The sequence below is a fragment of the Mesocricetus auratus genome, unplaced genomic scaffold (genome assembly GCF_017639785.1).
Source record: "Mesocricetus auratus isolate SY011 unplaced genomic scaffold, BCM_Maur_2.0 Super-Scaffold_100676, whole genome shotgun sequence".
NCBI classification, from domain to species: domain Eukaryota; kingdom Metazoa; phylum Chordata; class Mammalia; order Rodentia; family Cricetidae; genus Mesocricetus; species Mesocricetus auratus.
In genome coordinates this window covers 178,780,552-178,799,719 of record NW_024429266.1, presented here as the reverse complement: position 1 = coordinate 178,799,719, position 19,168 = coordinate 178,780,552, and the positions used below count along the sequence as shown (strand labels likewise).

Here is a 19,168-nt window from a genome sequence, read left to right as displayed (position 1 = left end):
TAAGAACACACTCAACAACAGAAAGACCAATATGACACCAGCAAGACCTGAACATCCCAACACAAATGAAACAGAAGAGAAAGACCTCAAAAACAACTTTATGAAGATGATAGAAATCCTCAAAGAGGGAAAAAAATCCTTAAATAAATGAAGAAAAAGACAAATAAAAAAAATTCAAGCAATAAACAAATCTCTTAAAGAATGCAAAGAAAGCCAAGAAAAAAAACAGTCAAACAAGTGAAGGAAGCAATTCAAACAGTTCAAGGCTTGAGAGCTGAAATAGAAACAATAAAGAAAACACAGAATGAGCCCCCATGTGGGTGCTGGGATTTGAACCCAGGTCCTCTGGAAGAGCAGTCAGTGCTCTTAACTGCAACGTCTATAGTGAGATCTGGTACCCTCGTCTGGCCTGCAGGCATATATGCAGACAGAACACTGTATACATAATAAATAAATAAATATTTTTAAAAAAGAGAGAGAGAGAAAGAAAACACAGAATGAGGAAATGCTGGAAATAGAAAAGCTAGGTAAAGATCAGTAACTACAGATGTAAGTATAACCAATAGAATACAAGCGATGTAAGAGAGAATCTTAGGTGTTGAAGACTCGCCAGAGGAAATATAGTCATCAACCAAAGAAAATCTCAAGTCCAACAAATCCCTAACATAAAATATCCAGGAAATATGGGACACCATGAAAAGGCCAAACCTAAGAATAATAGATATAGAAGAAGGTGGAGAAATATAGCTCAAGGGTACAGAGAACATATTCAACAAAATCATAGAAGAAAACTTCCCCAACCTAAAGAAGGATATGCCTATGAAAGTACAAGAAGCTTACAGAATACCAAATAGACTGGACCACAAAAGAAATTCCCTTGCCACACAATAATCAAAACACCAAAATTACAGGATAAAGAAAGATATTAAGAGCAGCAAAGGAAAAAGGCCAAGTAACATATAAAGACAGACCTATCAGAATTACACCTGACTTCTCAATAGAAACTCTGAAAGCCAGAATGTCCTGGATAGATGTTCTACAAACATTAAGGGAACATGGATGCCAGCCCTGACTACTATATCCAGCAAAGCTTTCAATCACTATAGATGGAGAAAACAGCATATTCCATGACAAAACCAGATTGAACAGTACATACCACAAATCCACCCCTACAGAAAGTACTGGAAAGAAAGCTCCATCCCAAGGAAGATAGCTACACTCACAAAAACATAGGCAATAGATAATCCCACTTTACCAAACACAAAAAGAAAAGGGGAACCCATACACAATACCACCACAAACAACAAATTCAAAACTAGCAAGATTTAACAATCAATGGTCACTAATATCCTTCAGTGTCAATGGTCTTAACTTACCTATAAAAAGGCACAGGCTAACAGAATGGATACAAAGACAGAATCCATCTGTCTGATGCATACAAGAAACACACCTCAACGTCAAAGGCAGACATTACCTCGGAGTAAAGGCTTGGGAAAAGATTTTACAATCAAATGGACCCAAGAAACAAGCTAGTGTGGCTATCCTAATAGCTAACAAATTAGACTTCAAACTAAAACCAGTCAAAAGAGATGAAGACTGTCATTTCATACTCATCAAAGGAAAAGTCCATCAAGATGAAGTCTCAATTCTGAACATCTATGCCCCAAATATGAAGGCACCCACATTCGTAAAGAAACATTACTAAATCTCAAATCACACATAAAATCTCACACACTTGTAGTGGGAGACTTTAACACCCCACTCTTACCAGGACGACCAGACAGAAACTTAACAAAGAAACAAAAGAACTAACAGAAATTACAACCCAATTGGGATTAACAGACATCTATTGAACATCCCATCCAAACACAAATGAATATACCTTCTTCTCAATGCTACATGGAACCTTCTCTAAAATTGATCACATACTCAGCAGCATAGCAAACCCCAACAGATACAAAAAAATTAATAAGCCCCTGTATCCTATCAGATCACCATGGTTTAAAGTTAGAATTCAACAACACCACAAATTGCAGAAACCCTACAAACTCATGGAAACCAAACGATGCACAATGCACCATTCCTGGGTCAAGGAAGACATAAAAAAATAAATTAAAGACTTCCTAGAATACAATGAGAATGAAGACACGACATACCCAAACTTACGGGACAATTTGAAAATAGAACTAAAGGAAGGTATATAGTACTAAGTACCCACATGAAAAAAACTGGAGAATAGTCCCACTAGAGAATTAACAGCAAAACTGAAAGCTCTAGAAAAAAAGAAGCAAACTCACCCCCACAAGAATAGATGCCTGGAAATAATCAAATTGAGGGCTGAAATCAGTAAAGAAAACAATACAAAGAATCAATGAAACAAAGAAAATCGACAAGATAGACAAACCTTTATCCAAGCTAACCAAAAGGCAGAGAGAGAGCATGGTATTAACAAAATGAGAAATGAAAAGGAGGGCATAACAACAGACCTGAGGAAATCCAGAGAATCATCAGGTCATACTTTGAAAACCCATAGTCCACAAAATTTGAAAATTTAAAGGAAATGGACAATTTTCTGGATTGGTATCACCAAAATTAAATTAAGAACAGGTAAGCAGTTTAAATAGACCTATAACCCCTAATGAAAAGAAGCATTCATCAAAAGTCTCCCGACCATAAAAAGCCCAGGCCCAGATGGTTACAGTGCAAAATTCTACCAGAAATTCAATGAAGAGCTAATGCCAGTACTCCTCAAACTGTTCCACACAATAGAAGCAGAAGGGGCATTGCCAAACTCTTTTTACTAGGCTACAATTACCTTGGTACCCAAGCCACACAACTAAGAAAGAGAACTACCGACCAATATCCCTCATGAACATTGATGCAAAAATACTCAATAAAATATTGGCAAATCAGTAACAAAGAGGGAGGACTGATGATCAAAGGGATTAAGACTGGGCTGGTTTAACCCCCAGAAACAGCTGACCAGACAAAGGTTAACTCTTGAATCCCAGGCATCAGCCTGGGAATCCAGCATGGGACTGATCAAGACCCCCTGAATCTGGGTGTCAGTGAGGAGGCCTAGGGAATCTATTGAGCCTTGGGCAGCAGATCAGTACCCATCCCAAGTATACACACGGACTTTGGACTCCCATAGAACAATGTGAGGTGCACTCTCACCCTGAACTCTTGGGGAAGGGTCTAGGCCCTGCCCTATATGAAATGACAGACTATGGACACCCCCATGGAGGGCCTCACCCTCCCTGGGGGAATGAGGGGATAACGGGGGGGGGGGGTTGGGGGGAGGGCACGGGAGGAGGGGAGGGAATGGGAGAGGGACCTGGAACTGACTTGCGAAGCAACCTCATTTCTTATCTAAATTTAAACTGGAAAATAAAATATTAAAAAAATATATTGGCAAATCAAATCCAAGAACACATCAGGAAAATCATCCATCATGATCAAGTAATCCACCATATAAACAAACTGAAAAAGAAAAACCACATGATCATCTCACTAGATGCTGAAAAAAGCCTTTGACAAAATCCAGTACCCCTTCATGATAAAGGTCTTGGAGAGATCAAAGATAACAGGAGCATACCTAAACATAATAAAAGCAATATACAGTAAAACAATAGCCAACACCAAACTAAATGGAGAGAAACTCAATGGGATTCCTTTAAAGACAAGGCTGTCCACTCTCTCCATATGTCTTCAATATTGTACTTGAAGTTCTAGCTACAGCAATAAGACAGCAAAAGGATATCAAGGTGATACATATTGGAAAAGAAGAAGTCAAACTTTCACTATTTGCAGATGATATAATAGTTTACATAAGTGACCAAAAAAAAAAAAACCTACTAGCGAACTCCCACAGCTGATAAACACCTTCAGTAAAGTGGCAGAATACAAGATTAACTCATGTCAGTAGCCCTACTATATATAGACGATAAATGGGCTGAGAAAGAAATCAGAGAAACATCACCCTTTCTTTACAATAGCCACAAACAACATAAAATATCTTGTGGTAAAGCTAACCAAACAAGGGAAAGACCTTTATAACGAGACTTTGAGTCTTTAAAGAAAAAAATTAAAGAAGATACCAGAAAATGGAAATATCTCCCATGCTTTTGGATAGGTAGGATCAACATAGTAAAAATGGCAATCTTGCTAAAAGCAATCTACAGATTCAACACAATCCCCATCAAAATCCCAACACAATTCTTCACAGACCTTGAAAGAACAATACTCAACTTCATATGAAAAAACAAAAGACTCAGGATAGCCAAAACAACCTTGTACTATAAAGGAACTTCTGGAGGCATCACCATCCCTGACTTCAAGCTCTATTATAGAACTATAGTCCTGAAAACAGCTTAGTACAGGCACAAAAATAGACAGGTATACCAACGGAATCAAATTGAAAACCCTGATATTAACCCACACACCTACGAACACCTGATTTTTGACAAAGAAGCTAAAATTATACAATGGAAAAAAGAAAGCATCTTCAACAAATGGTGCTGGCATAACTAGATGCTGATGTGTAGAAGATTGCAGATAGATCTATATCTATTGTCATGCACAAAACTTAAGTTCAAATAGATCAAAGACCTCAACATAAATCCAGCCCACTGAACCTCTTATAAGAGAAAGTGGGAGGTACCCTTGAATGAATTCGTATAGGAGACCACTTCCTGAACATAACACTAGGAGCACAGGCACTGAGATCTACAATTAATAAACGGGACCTCCTGAAACTGAGAAGCTTCTGTCAGGCAAAGGACACAGTCAACAAGACAAAACGGCAGCCCACAGAATGGGAAAAGATCTTCACCAACCCCACATCTGACAGGGGGCTGATTTCTAAAATGTACAAAGAACTCAAGAAGCTAGCCATCAAAACACCAAACAATCCAATTAAAAAGTGGGGTACAGAACTAAATAGAGAATTCTCAATAGAAGAATGGCTCAAATGGCTGAAAGAGACTTAAGAAAATCTCAACATCCTTAGCCATCAGGGAAATGCAACTCAAAACATCTCTGAGATACTATCTTATGCCAGACAGAATGGCTAAAATCAAAAACACCAATAACAGTGTACGCTGGAGAGGATGTGGAAAAAGGAATACTCCTCCATTGCTGATGGGAGTGCAAACTTGTGTGGCCACTTTGGAAATCAGTATGGTGGTTTCTCAGGAAAATGGGAATCAGTCTACCTCAAGATCCAGCAATTCCACTCTTGGGTATATACCCAAAGAATGCACATTCATACAACAAGGGCATATGTTCAACTACATTCATAGCAGCATTGTTTGTAATAGTCAGAACCTGGAAGCAACCTAGATGCCCCTCGACCCAAGAATGGATAGAGAAAATGTGGTATATTTTCACAATGGAAAATTTTCACTCAGTGGGGGGAAAAAACAAAGAAATCTTGAAATTCAAAGGCAAATGGATGTAACTTGAAGAAACCATCCTGAGTGAGGTAGCCCAGTCACAGAAAGACAAGCATGGTATATACTCACTCATATATAGATAATAAAGAGCTACTAGCCTACAATCCACACCACCAGAGAAACTAGGAAACAAGGAGGACCCTAAGAGAGAAACACATGGTCCCCTGAAGAAAGGGAAAGGAACAAGAACCTCTGAGCAAACTGGGAGCAGGGGGGAAGGGAGGGAGGGAGGAAAAAGAGAATGGGAGAAGAGGAGGGGGAGAACAAGAGGGATCAGGAAGACTGAGACAGGGGAGGAATAGAGGAGAGCAAGAAAGCAAGAAAAGAGATACCTTAATAGAGGGAGCCATTACAGGTTTAAAGAGAAATCTGGCACCAGGGAAATGTTCAGAGATCCACAAAGATGACCCCAACTAAGAATCTAGACAGTAGTTTATACCCTTCCCCTATAATGAGATTGATGACTACCTTAATTGTTATCCTAGAGCTTTCATCCAGTATCTAATTGAAGCAGAAGCAGACACCCACAGCTAAGCACTGAGCCATACTCCCAGAATCCAGTTGTAGTAGGGAGGAGGGATGAGCAAAGGAACCAAGATCGTGCTGGAAAAAAACACAGAAACAGTTGACATGACATAGTGAGAGCACAAGGACCCCAGTTGTAAGGCTGGGGAACCAGCATTGGATCGAAACAAGCCCCCTGAATGTGGGTGCCAGCTAGGAGGCCTGGTCAGTCTATGGGTCCTCTGACAATGGAGCCAGTGTTATCCCTAGTGCACAAATGGACTTTGGGAGACCATTCCCTATAGAGGGATACTATTGCAACCCAAATCGAGGGCCTAGGTCCTCCCCCCAAATGATGTGACAGACTTTGATGATCCCCGTTGGAAGGCCTCACTATCCTTGGGGAGTGGGTAGGGGGGTGGGTTGGGGGGACCGGAGGGGAACATGGGAGGATGGGAAGGTGAGGGAATAGAATCATTGATATGTAAAATAAGATTGCTTCTAAAATGAAAATTGAAAAAGAAAAATAAAAGAAACTGCGAAGAGTTGAGTACAGGAAGTACATTTCCACTGCCTTAGAAAATGATAGGGAGCTGACATGATTCCTCAAGCAAGCACCCTCTCTACGGTACAGCTCCTTTCTCCCAAGAAAGGGACAGATTGGACCATTGGTTCCAGCAGAAACCAGGCTGAACACTGCCTTCCAGAGCTACTTAAAGGGCGCCACTCCCATCTCATTGGCATACTAGACTCCATGTGAGATCACGAATGAATAAGGCATTCTACAGCTTGAGGAATCACAAAGCAGAGACGTGTGATGTGAAGGATTCCTTCCAGCTCCAAGGGCCTTTAGTGCTGTAGAGACTGTGGAGTGGAGTCAGGAGCTCACTGGGCAGGGATGGAAATCATTCTAAGACCCATCATCTTTCTCAGGGTGAGGGCTGTAAAGACTTGAAGAATCACCTGGAAGATACAAGTGAGATGACCACCAAGGAACCCCTAGATGTGCATCTCTGGACATTCTGGAGACTAACACTGTTGATGTAGACTTGGCATCTTTAAATGTATTTTTAGTACTTTTTATAGCCTAAAAGACTGAAAAATAACAATTATCTGAATCTGGGTGGTGATTAGCCACAGTGACCCAGCTAAAGGCCAAGTGGGTCATCTGCCTTATGTCAAGGGTCACATTGACATCACTGAAGGTCAAGCTGAACACTGGAAGCCAAGTCTATTGTTTGCCTGGGGACCTTGGAAGAGGCAGAGTTATTGAGAAGACTGCAGGTAAAGCCTGAGTTCCAAGAAGGAGGCTCAGGCTAGAGACAGGGAGCAGCTGGGTTTAGCATCCAGTATCTGGAGCCATGTTCAGCTTGGGCAGACTTCAGGATCTGTCATTCTCATCATAACAACGGGCGTCGTGATGAAGCTCCATGGAGTCAGAGAAGCTGAGTCAGCAATCTTTCTGAATGTTCTGAAGGCAAAATGAGAACAATTCAGGGAACCTCTTCCACAGCAGGTAGTAAGTGTACATTACTTATCATTCAAAGAAGGAAGGAGAAGCTGAAAGTATAAACAACTCCCAAGGTGTTCAAATATTTGTCAGATAATGATAAATATAAGCGGGTAGCTAAGAGGGAAAATGGTTGGGGGCTGTGTCTAATTTTGAATGTCAAAATCAGGGAGGAAAATCTTGGTCTTCCAGGTTGATTCTAGAGGTCCAGGTGAGTTCCTGAGGATAAACAGACTTCAGTCCCCACCCAGTGGTGTATTCTGGGAGTCTTATGTGCTGACTAGTCATTAACCTCCTTGTGTCCTTGCTCTAAATCCACCTGAGACATGAAGTAAGGATGGTGTTGCATTCACTGTGAATTATGGAAAAGTCCAGAAACTTGGGAGCAAGCTACTCATGCCCATTGGGGTTTGGGTATACTGGAGGCTTCTGCTATTTCCAGAACTTTACGGTCTGCACAGAATTGAAACATCAGTACGAGGCAGGCGTGCTAAGGTGTTCAGTGCTCTCTCCTTTCTCCACAATGAAAACAGCTATCCAAACATGGAGTCTGTCATTACTGCCAGGAGACAGTGGACTGTGAGCAGTAGTGTCCTTCTATTTTGTGAAGTCCTGTATCTAACTGCTCCTGCATACAGGGAGTGCCAAGGAACCAAAGCCTTTCGTCTTATAAAAAGTTCTAAGTCCAGCTCTTCTAGGACCCACTTGAGTGACACACTCTTTTCCAATAAGCAAGTACCATGTGAGGTGTTCAGGCTTAGACATCAGGACTCGGAGCCATTTCCTTTGGCACAGAAGAGTACAAGGACACCAAACAGCGGCCATATGGGAACAAGGACAAATATTCACTCAGCATTGGTCTCCCTAGTTCCTCGTTGGGGAATTTCTATGGTCTCACTTTTGCTTGTGACTTAATTGGACTGGAAGTGAGACTTGCAGGAGGCAAAGGGTCTGAGATAAGCCAGAAACCACTGAGACCCTCTGCAAGAAAGCAAGGGACCAACTCGGCGTGCTTCAAGATCCCTGAGATCAGCATGTCCTCCCTGCAGAGTAGCCTACCTCCCTGTCTCCATTTAGCAGCTAGCAAACATTTCATCCCCCATCAAATGGTGGCTCTAGATAAAAGATGTTGCCCTGGGCTCTAGGTCCCCCTCCCACATGCTTAGTTAACATGTGATTAAACCCTGCAGCCTAGCAAGCAGCCTTGGGGGTGGAAAAGGGTTGTTAGCTAACAGTTCAGAGCAATAAAGGCACTTGGCTCAGCTTCTCAGTGCCCTGGAGATATAATTATCTCATGTACGATGGCTTTGCCACCTGTCACATCTTCTGCTTTTTTTTTTTAAATAAAAAATTAGCGAGAAGTGTTGGCGTTTTCTTGTTACATGACATAGCTTGCTTTTTGCCTGACTGGGACAACATGGCTTTAAACAGTCACCTTCCAACATTTCTACAAGGGTCTCTGATAATTATCATTTCTCATTTGGATTCTAATGTTTGTGACCATTTTTAAATATAAACTATTTTATCTGAGAATTTCATAAATGAGTAGTGGATTTACATCATTCCCACTCCTCCCCTTTCAACACCTTCAATATACCCCCTACTCCTCTCAATTTCATGACCTCTTTCTCTTTAATTATCCCTGGTGTATATTTGTAAATATACAACCCACTGAGTCTGTTTAGCATTGCTCATATATAATGTGTTTAGAGCTGACCATTGGGAATTGGATAACCAGTCAGGGACCTCATCCCTGGAGAAGACGGATTCACCCTCTCTTGGCAGTATTGATTGCCTGTAGTTCTTCATCTAAGGGTGGGGCCCTGGTGCTGTCGTTTTACAGGTCTTGCTTGTGGCCGTTGGAGCAGTCTCACTCAACCTGCTATTTTGCCTGTATTTACCTCTCTCTTAGCATCAAAGCTAAGCTGACCTGTACCTTCAAATGTTTGGGTTTTTTTCCCAAAGTGTTTTGTCTCAATTGCTTGCATCCTTCTCCCCCCTTCTCTTTCCTTCCCTCCTTCCCCTTTCCTCCCTCCCTTTCCTCTACTTCTCATTAACAAGACTCTCTCTTGACCTCTCTCCACCTCCTAACTCCATGTAGCTTTCCTGGACTCTGTCCTGGATGAACTTGAGTCTCAAGGCCTCCCTGGAGGTGCTGCCCTTCAGGACCCTCCCCATGCAACGCTCCTGCAGGCAGCTGTCGTCGGGACACCCTACCTGTTGTGGTAGATCTCCAGGGCCACACCTAACTTCAACACATGTCCCTTTAGAGCCTGAGGTCATGTGCTCATTCATATCTAGTGAGCAGCCCTGAGCTAGGGAGGTGATGGCCCTTCCCATTTCCAGCTGACTCAAGAGTCTTCATGTGCTTCCTAACCCAGCTCTGGTAGAGATCGTGGCAGACCACAGTTCCCTGTTGCTCTGGTCCTTCTGTTGCAGGAGAAGCTTTCTATTTGACATGACGTTCCTCAAGGAGTGCTGTGCTTAGCCCTTCACTGAGTTCATGGGCAGATACTTATCCTCTCAGGACTGTGTGCTCCCCTCTCCTGGAAGGATCACCCACACATAGAAGATACTAGACTTGTAGATGTCAGCTGGGCAAGCCACATTCAAATACACAAAGTGTTATTCTCTGTAGCATTATAACTTACCCCACAAATCCTTCCAATGTCCACATATAGTCCTGAGGAACACCAAATTCCCCAGGGATGGTTAAATACTCCCTATATGAAAGAAAGTGAGTGCACTGCCATTGCTAATGTTTCCCTTTACTCTTTCAGCCACCGGATCTCCAAATCCAAGTTCAGGTGAGTGAGATGCAAACTGCTCCCCTTCCCTTCTCCCTCTCTAGCTTGGTCCCCAGCTACTGTGTCAGATGACCAAGGTAATTCCTATCAGCTAGGGTCCTTCTGGGGCTTTAACTGCTTCCTTTTGTATGGGGGTTCACAGTTTTGTCAAGGAAACTAGTTCAAGGGTTAGACTTGGGTACTCTTAGGTAGTTTCTGAGTGGTTAGAACAAACATGTCTAATTCCTGTATAAGAGAGTCAGTTAAAATAAATGTGTAAACACTTGTTACTATTTGGCATGCTTCACAACTTTGAGGATTATAGACAGAATGTCAATTCTGCCACTGCTTTGAGACGGTGTCAGAAGTTTCCAGAATATCCACCCTGTGGCTTGCCACTGGCTTTACTTTCTGCATGTCTGCACAAATACTTTCTTTCCACTACATGCAACTCCTTGAAGATTCCCAAATGTTCTCTATTCTCTTGCACACTAAGACTTTTTGTGGAGCTTTTGCGCCACCAAAATTCGCATCTGTGTCTCTATCTGGAAATGTCAGACTTGGCAATCAACTCAAAGGTTACAGCACCTGTGGCACCCTTGGCACGACACACTCCCAACGAGATTTAAAAAGTCTTCCCTTCATCCTCCATTCTACATGCTTTGTCACACGCTTGTCCTAGTACTTTCCGTATAATATTCTACCTATTGCAATGCTCAAAGTCCTATTGCCTTCACTTAATTTTGTTTGGACACTGGAGTCTGCTCAGTGCCTAACTAGCTACCCCACGGGTTGACTCTTCAAGCTCTGTGAGTGCTTGACTGGTTATATATGGAAGACAGGAATGTAAATTTAATTCCAAAATATTTAGACATCAAAAACTATTGGCCATTTATTTTTCATAGCATAGTCTTGCCTTCCAAACCTCATCATATATATAGCAGGAGTATAAGTCATACTAAACTAGGTGTTTACCAACAGGATGTTTTAAGCAGTTCTTGGAGGTCACAAGTGCAATCTCTTGAGCTCCTCTTCCCCACTCCTGTCTAAGGTAGATTTGGATACCCCATTCCCCAGTTACTGTTTAAGGTGGATTTGGGTACTTCAGGGAGGAATCTCACAATCCCAGAACCAGCTTAAAGAATGAGGTACTGAAGTTCTCCAGATTCTCTTGACTCCTGCTAGCTCTAACACACAGATCTGTGTGATTTGAACATCCACCACTACAGGCCATGTCATATACCCTGATCTGCACTCCTCCAGCCTTGAAATCTGTTCTCTAACTCCCAGGCTCTGTGATCCAGCCCTCCCTCACTTCATACTTTCATGTGTCTCATCATCCATCACTGAGCTCTGGAGCCAGGACCCCCAACACACATCCTCTACATACCTCATCCAGCTCTGTTGAGAACCAGCCACATAGAGTGACAGGCTAATTATTGATATTCCTGGAAGGAACTGCATGAGCCTATCTACAAGCCCCAACTCCCTGAGCCCCTCTCTGTGACATCCAAGTGTTTCTAAGCAAATCTCTCTAACCTCATGGCATTCAACACCCAAGCAAGAATCTGGTATTTGACACTGCTCCAATTCTGATGCCCCCTTTCTCCAAAGTTCTACTGGGACTGGAAAATGCAGACTTCCTTCCTCCTTGTTGTTCTTCCAAACCAAGGCCTCCTTAGTATAAAAAATAGAGGATTAGACCTACCTGTACTGGCTTTTTTATTACATGAAAGAGGGCTCTAAAAAACGAAAGAATGCCCTGCAGATATTCCTTCTTCAGCTCCTGCATGTGGAGAAGTAGCTGGTGTGTAATAAGAATTTAGTAATATGTATGTATATATGTATAGATGGATGGATGGATGGATGGATGGATAGATGGATAGATGTATCACCTGGTCTTGATAAGACAGTAGTCTTGACAATCAAACAAATGTCGTATTTGACAGGTACATGTTACTCTGAACAGTTTCACAGCCCCACACAGTAACATTAAAGAGATTTAATTTTACAGTGAAAATATTTCCCAAATTCTATTCTCACTACATGCAAATGAGGAAACCATAGATGAATGAATGGATAAACACAATCTGGAGACTTGTGGAGACGATCCCATACTTGGTGGACACTAGTGAGTTATCAGGAAACCTTCCTTTTGAATTGGGTAATCTATCGTGTCAGGTATGTCCTTAAGAATTACAATCTTTTTATCCTTGGGACTTTGTTCACTCAGCATCTCCCAGCCACAGAGCTCTAATTGCTTACTTTGGGGAAGGGATGCTTCTCTCTCTGCACTTTCACTTTAAGGGAAGCACAGAAAAAACTTTGTATTCATAAATGACTTCTTGCCAGTGGGTTGTCACAGTTATTAAAACACCTGTAGATGATCTGAGGCTTAAGGAAGCCCAGAGTCACAGCAGGGGACTAGCCTCAGCCATCCTACTGGTCAAGTCCTGGCTGGTACACTGAACCTGTTTCTCTGCATGCTTTGGAGATTATTCTAGTGGCCATGTCAAGGAAGTGCAGAGGAGCAGCAGGAAATGAAACCTTTTTCTTTAAAGCAGGGTAATGAAAACCTTGTCATTTCAACAGGAATTAATGTAACACATTTTAATAAAATAGCTTGTGTTCTTTGTTGCACCAATACTTTTTGCAATTTAGCATGTCCCTTTCATTTACTATGCATCTTAGTTTGGATTGTCTACATGTTGCTAGTGGCCCCCACCCAGACAAGGGGACCCTGGTTCTGAGCAATATTACATGCAATTGACTCACCTAAATCCTTCAGCCCACTGATGGTGTCTGGTTGGGGAATAGCTAAGGCTGGTAATGGATTGAAAATGCTCACAGAATTATCAACATTTTCCAAATAGTTCTCTCAGTTGGGGAAACAATTTAATAATGACAGCAATAGAATTTCAGCTTCAAATTGGCCTATTTTAGGTGCAGGACTGGATGATACAAAGTCATAGTTAATTTTGAAAGAATAGTTGAATAGAGCTTGCAGGAAAAAAATGAGACAAATTAGATGATACTTGGGTACTTTGATAATTCACATTTTCATGTAAAGGAAAATATAGAATTGGCTACATTTGAGAGCCACTAAGCATCATTGGTCCAGGGACTTGTTGGAGTTTTTCCTAGCACAACTATGCAGAATTCAGAGCTAATCTCATGGGGTTCCAAAATGGGAGGACTGTCAGGCCTAGTCATCAGCAAGAGCTGCCTGTCAGGCCTAGTCCTCAGCAAGAGCTGCCTGGCACATCATTACATTTCTGCTATGCCATAAGCAACTAGTCATAAACACAAGTCTGCCCCAGTCGCTATAGCCCATTTTTAGACTACTTCTTCATAAAAGAGTTATATTTAGCAGTTTTTCCCTGCTGCTTGTTCTGGGTTCTGTTGAAGATGGGAACTTACTCCAGCTCCTAGACAGCCTACCGTATCCAACGTCTCCATGTCTCAGACTTGTCAGCATTTGCATGCCAAGAAAAACAGTTTAGGAGTATCGCCCTTTCCCCTTCTCAAGGCCAGAGGTTTTTAAGCCTTGCCTTTTTCAGGGAGTTAGACCCGGAGCATGTCTTTATCATGTTTCACACAAGCCAGTATCTTATTGTGTGAGATGGACTTTGCTTAATACTACAGATCTGCAACAAAATAAAAGACATGGCTGCTGCCTCTTGTGGATCTGATTATTCCAGTAAAGAGTCAGGAGCCATACGTTAAAAGTTAACTGCTAATACCAGGCCATGGAAGTCCTCTGTTGGGGAAAAGCTCTCTGGAGGCCTCCATGACTGCCTAAGATGGAATCTAGGCACACTATTACAGAGTCCCCCAGCATATAACATGTTCACCTACTGCTGTGCCTTAGCTGGGCTTTATGTTGAAAAGCACCGTGTCTGTTAACTGCTGATATCTTACCTTGTCCATAGCAGGCATTAAATAAGTGTTTCTTGACTACACAAACAAAATGTATAGTAATATAGGCAGGCTCTGCAGGGATGCCAGGGCTAGAAAAACAGAAAGTCCACTGCAGAGAAGCGAGTTGGGCCCTAGAGATGAGCAGAACCTAGAAGATGGGACTAGAAGATAGAAGCCTTCATAGTTGGCCTCTGTGTTGCTAAAAAAGGTGCAAAGCTCTGTGCTGGTGGTGGGGATGAAGATAAGATGAGCCAAGACAGAGGGAGCAGAGCACAATGCTGTAGACAATTAGTACAGTAGACACATTCACTTCCATGCTTCTCTCCTGCTTCTGTATTTCTCATAAATAACTTTCAGCTAATGCAAAGAGAACATGAATATCAGGCAAATTGCTCCTCCCTGTTTTATCATTTAATTTCCATATCCTCTGTGCATATGTAAACACACAAATAAATTTACACATTCTAATAAACTATTACATTTATTATATAGTAGGAAGTGTTGCCAGGAAACCAGCTGTCAAGCAAAACTATGTTTGAAAAGTAGGAGATGTACAATTATCTTTAAATACTTTCCCTGGATAGTAATTACTCCCATCCCCACCACAACCCAAAATCCATGTGACTCTCCAGAGTGCCTCTGTGCAGTAGCAGCCACATTTAACGGAGCTGGCAGAGAGCTATTGTAGACCCATGTGATGGGCCTGACTTTACAGCAACCCATGTTCACCACTTGTAAACATGACAGAAATGGCCACGATCAAATTCTCAATACTAAACTGACTCCAAGTCAGTATCTATGTACAGTAGGTAAAAGCAATCATCATTGCTTTATAATCTGCATGACAATTATCAATGATTTCTGTAGTATGGGATTGTGTCTATTTTAAATCATTATCTTAGCAATTAATATGTTTTTAAAATTATCCTATAATATTTATAATCATAGGAAGAAGTAGAGATGTGTTCTGATAACATGGAACTATGCAATATCAAGTTCTGCAAATACAAAAGGCCATCTGTCATTATAACTACCTGTGACTCATTGTCCCAACCACTGGTCCCTCTCCACATAGTCCCCTATCCTCACACTTGCATGTGGCATAGCTAGATGTTTGAAACACCCTGAAGGGCACTTGCAGACTAATGTTTGAACTGCATGGTGTCTTCTCTGTGCATAGCAAATGTCCCAAAGCACCAGCTAAGCTGAGTGTCCCTGCAAAGCTGGGGCATCCAGTGAAGGATGGATCAGGTCATAACACTGAGATTAATCTATCTGTCCTTCAGCTTGCAGGCCAAACCCAAGTTCCCCTTGGTAGTTTTAAGGGAAGAGTTCAAATTCTTAGATTGCCCCTGGCTCTTCCATTCTCGTCATAGAATTCAGTTAAACCTTGGTAATGGGAACAATAAGGAGAAAAATGATAGTGTTAGAGACACAGATGAAGCCAAGCTATCCCAAAAGGCAATATGAGTAAGTGGAGGGAACCATTCAATATCCAAAAAGGAAATATGAGCAAGTGGGAGGAACTATTCGTATAGAGGTCTGTCTCCCTGGGGTCACAGAATACAATCTATCCTTGGCATGGAGCATGTGATGTTGAAAAGGTCTCCCTTAAGGACTAGAGAGCTGAGTTTGGGGACAGAGTGTGTAATATATACAGCCATTTCAGTGCTCTATTTCTGGCATGCTTGCATATGTGTGACACTGACGGCCATTCATGATTCTTCAACTTATGCACCACCAGTACATCTCTACAGAGAAACAACTACATTTTTCTATGACCAGAAGACTGCAGAAATGGACTAATGACATAGACTTATTCAGAATGTTGCACTACAGGTCAATTTCATTGCCCTAAAATAGAAGGTTTTTTGCATCCTGGTCCAGGACACCACACACACACACACACACACACACACACACACACTAAAGACTTTATTCAATATCTCTTACTACTATTTTGAGTCATGCTATGATATCTTTCATGCTGTTCTTTTCTCAGTGCCAATCATGGCCTGTCAAATAGCTGTTCCATCCACTTATGGGCTGCAGAATGAGGTTTGCAAGTCTCTGTTGCAAGCAGGTTTTACATACTTGCTTTAGAAGCCTAGACCAGAAAGGGACAAACAGAAACTATGGCATGTAAAGTGCAGATACCTGTGATTGTTGCACCAGGGTATTGTCTGGCTTCCTCCTGCCTTCTTCACCACCCCAGCAGGGACTTCGCATGCCTAATGATCTTTCTGTATGCATGCCCAGCCACCACCCTGAACTACATTCTAAGCTAAATGCAATGCCCTTCTCCCAACCACTCTCCCTTCCCAGAACACCCCTCTCTGGCTTTTGCTTGGTAGTGGGTGCCACACTCCCAGACCACCAGGCAGGCATTTGGTTCCTTTTTCTCCTCTTGAATTCCGTCTCCCATTGACTTTGCATCCAATCTTCTGTGTCCTCAGTGTCCTTTGTGCCATTAATAAAGTTTTTCTTATGTCATCACTAATCCAGACAATTGGGCTGTCTTCCTGGTTCTACCTAGATCTAGAAGCTCACCACATGTCTGTGTCTGTTGTTGTCTGCTTTTCTGAAATAAAATCTGATTGTGTGGGTCTTCCTATGGTGGGTTTCGGCCTGGCCGTCTATTGTCTGATTCTCCACACTTCTCCATTGCATTCCAGGCAGCTATTAAATACTTCCTCTTCTGTATCCCCAACAGAGCTGTGTGTTGTGTGTGTTGTGCCTAGTTGTGTGGGGTGGGCAGTGAAACCCTCTGTCACAGAGTCATAAAATGGGAATGTTTCTTTGGGGTCATCCAGTTTGATGATTCTCATCTGTAATTAACATTAAAGCCAGCTGGAGGAAGTTCAAAAGTGCCAGTGCTATCTTTTGGGTATTGAATGTACCCAGCAACCAGTTAATCAGTTTCCAATCAGATTGATTTGATGCTGAGGTGAGGTACCAGGGGAGGGGTGGCTGGGTGGTTATGAAAGCTTTTCCAAGTCATTCTTCACATAGCCACACTTGAGGAATACAAATGGGCTTTGGCCGCCCATCCCACAATGAGGGATGCTCTCTCAGCCCGCCCTGAATGAAATGACAGACTCTGGAGAACCTCCGTGGAGGACCTCACCCTCCCTGGGGATCGGAATGGGGACTGGGTGGGGGGATGGGGGTGGGGACTTGGTGGGGGAGGAAGGGAGGGAGAGGGAGCTGGGATTGACATGTAAAGCAAGCTTGTTTCTAATTTAAATAAGAAAAGGGAAAAAAGGCACCAGCAGAGCCCTTGACCAAGAGCGCTGGGGAATGCTAGGTGTCTGTAGCTGAGCTTTAGTAGTTCTCTGTGTACCTATAGGGGTGTACCCACTTTTCTAAACAAAATCTAAATGTTCATTGGGTTCTCAAGAGATCATCGGACCCCATGAGTGTAAAGAACCTCTGCTGTAAAGCAGCCTCTTCCTCTGCATGGCAAGGTGATACGGGTCCAGTGGAAGGGGCGGGGCTGGGGAGACATCACCCTGCCTCTCCCACCCTAGTATATTGGACAGCTTGCTGAACTGCAATGGTCCTTAGTTTCCTCCTCGATATTAGGTTAACACACACTTGACTTAAAGACTTAGAGAAGCCCTAAGGCATTCCTAAAATACCAAGCCTACAGAAGGCTTTATTCATAGTAACCATTTACTAGTCCTGTCACTGCCACCAGCATAATGACTAATTTCCCCCTATACTTGCCACACTACTTCTGATAACCCCATTAAAATAAATTTAAAACAGTTGGAAACTCCTTTATCTTTCAGCGCCGGAGATTGAAACCAGGGCGTATTCATGCTTGGCTTTACCACTGAGGTATAGGTATATCCCCAGCTGAGAAAATAAAAACAGCCCCACTTGTTGGGCAACTTCAGCTTCCTGCCAGCTGGCTTACATGGCATTTTATGCATGTCTGCAAGAATCCTGTGAAATTATCCCGTTCTCATTTCTAACTGGAGCTTAGCAATGGAGGATAGATAGACCCAAGGCCACATGGATAACTAAACAGTGGAGCCTAGTTAGCTTGGGAGAAGTCTGACTACTCCATCACCAGGTTGTATAATAAGGCCAAGCTGGTGACAGGTGCGATGTCACCTCATGTGCTTTGGGTTGGCAGAAGTTAGATCTCCCAGCCAACCCAGTTTTTTCCCTCCTTACCTCTTTCCAGCCGCTACTGGCGCAGGTGGAATAGATTCTGCAGAAGGAAGTGTCGTGCAGCAGTTAAGTCCAACATCTTCTACTGGCTCGTGATCTTCCTGGTGTTCCTCAACACACTCACCATTGCCTCCGAGCATTACAACCAGCCCCACTGGCTCACAGAAGTCCAAGGTGAGCAGCCGCTGGCTTTGGACTATTCCCTCTTGCTAACTCAGCCCTGTTCCTGGGGAGGGATGAGTTATTGCTGGGAGATTGGCAGGAAAGCAGCCAGTGACTACTGCTTGGCTAGTGCCATGCTGGAAAGTCCAGCCCTGGAAGCTCGTGAGCCCCATATTAAGATATATAATTATAAACAGATGCGGCCCTTCAAACACTGATGTCCCTCTCACTGTTCCTCTACAGCCATAGTCATCTTCGAGTCTAAGTAGCAGGACAGGAGCTGGAGCTTCTCTGGCTATTTCAGAACCTGGGCTGTCAACTTCCCAGAAGCAAATTTCAGTTCCTCTGGCCTTACTCTAGCTCCAGGTAGCATTCCCCAGATAGGCAAGAAGCAAGCAGAGCCTGAGCAAGGGACAGTATCCCCAGAGGCTAAGACTCCCCTTGTTGTGCCTGGACCCCTATGGAGATTTCCTCAACCCATGCCTAAGCATCTCTGGGGAATGAGGCAGATAGGGCCCAGGGTGTCTAGTGGTAGCAAAGCACGGGGTAGATAGTCTGCTCTCAACTTTAGCTGCTGGCTTGGATGGGTCACTGACCCTTCTGCACCTCCTGTCTCATCTCTAAAGACTGGGTCTAATGAGAACATC

The 19,168-nt window shown here is 42.8% G+C and overlaps 1 protein-coding gene across 37 annotated transcripts in view; it reads left to right on the top strand.

Annotated features, from left to right (window-relative positions):
- The window catches only part of Cacna1c (calcium voltage-gated channel subunit alpha1 C), a 551,969-nt gene that overhangs the window by 418,517 nt on the left and 114,284 nt on the right, over positions 1 to 19,168 (top strand). For all 37 annotated transcript variants that reach the window (XM_013110334.3, XM_040739165.1, XM_040739170.1 and 34 more), the window contains 2 exons: positions 10,251 to 10,277; positions 18,373 to 18,533. In XM_013110334.3, coding sequence (XP_012965788.1) covers positions 10,251 to 10,277; positions 18,373 to 18,533 — 188 coding nt within the window. The remainder of the gene's footprint in view (positions 1 to 10,250; positions 10,278 to 18,372; positions 18,534 to 19,168) is intronic.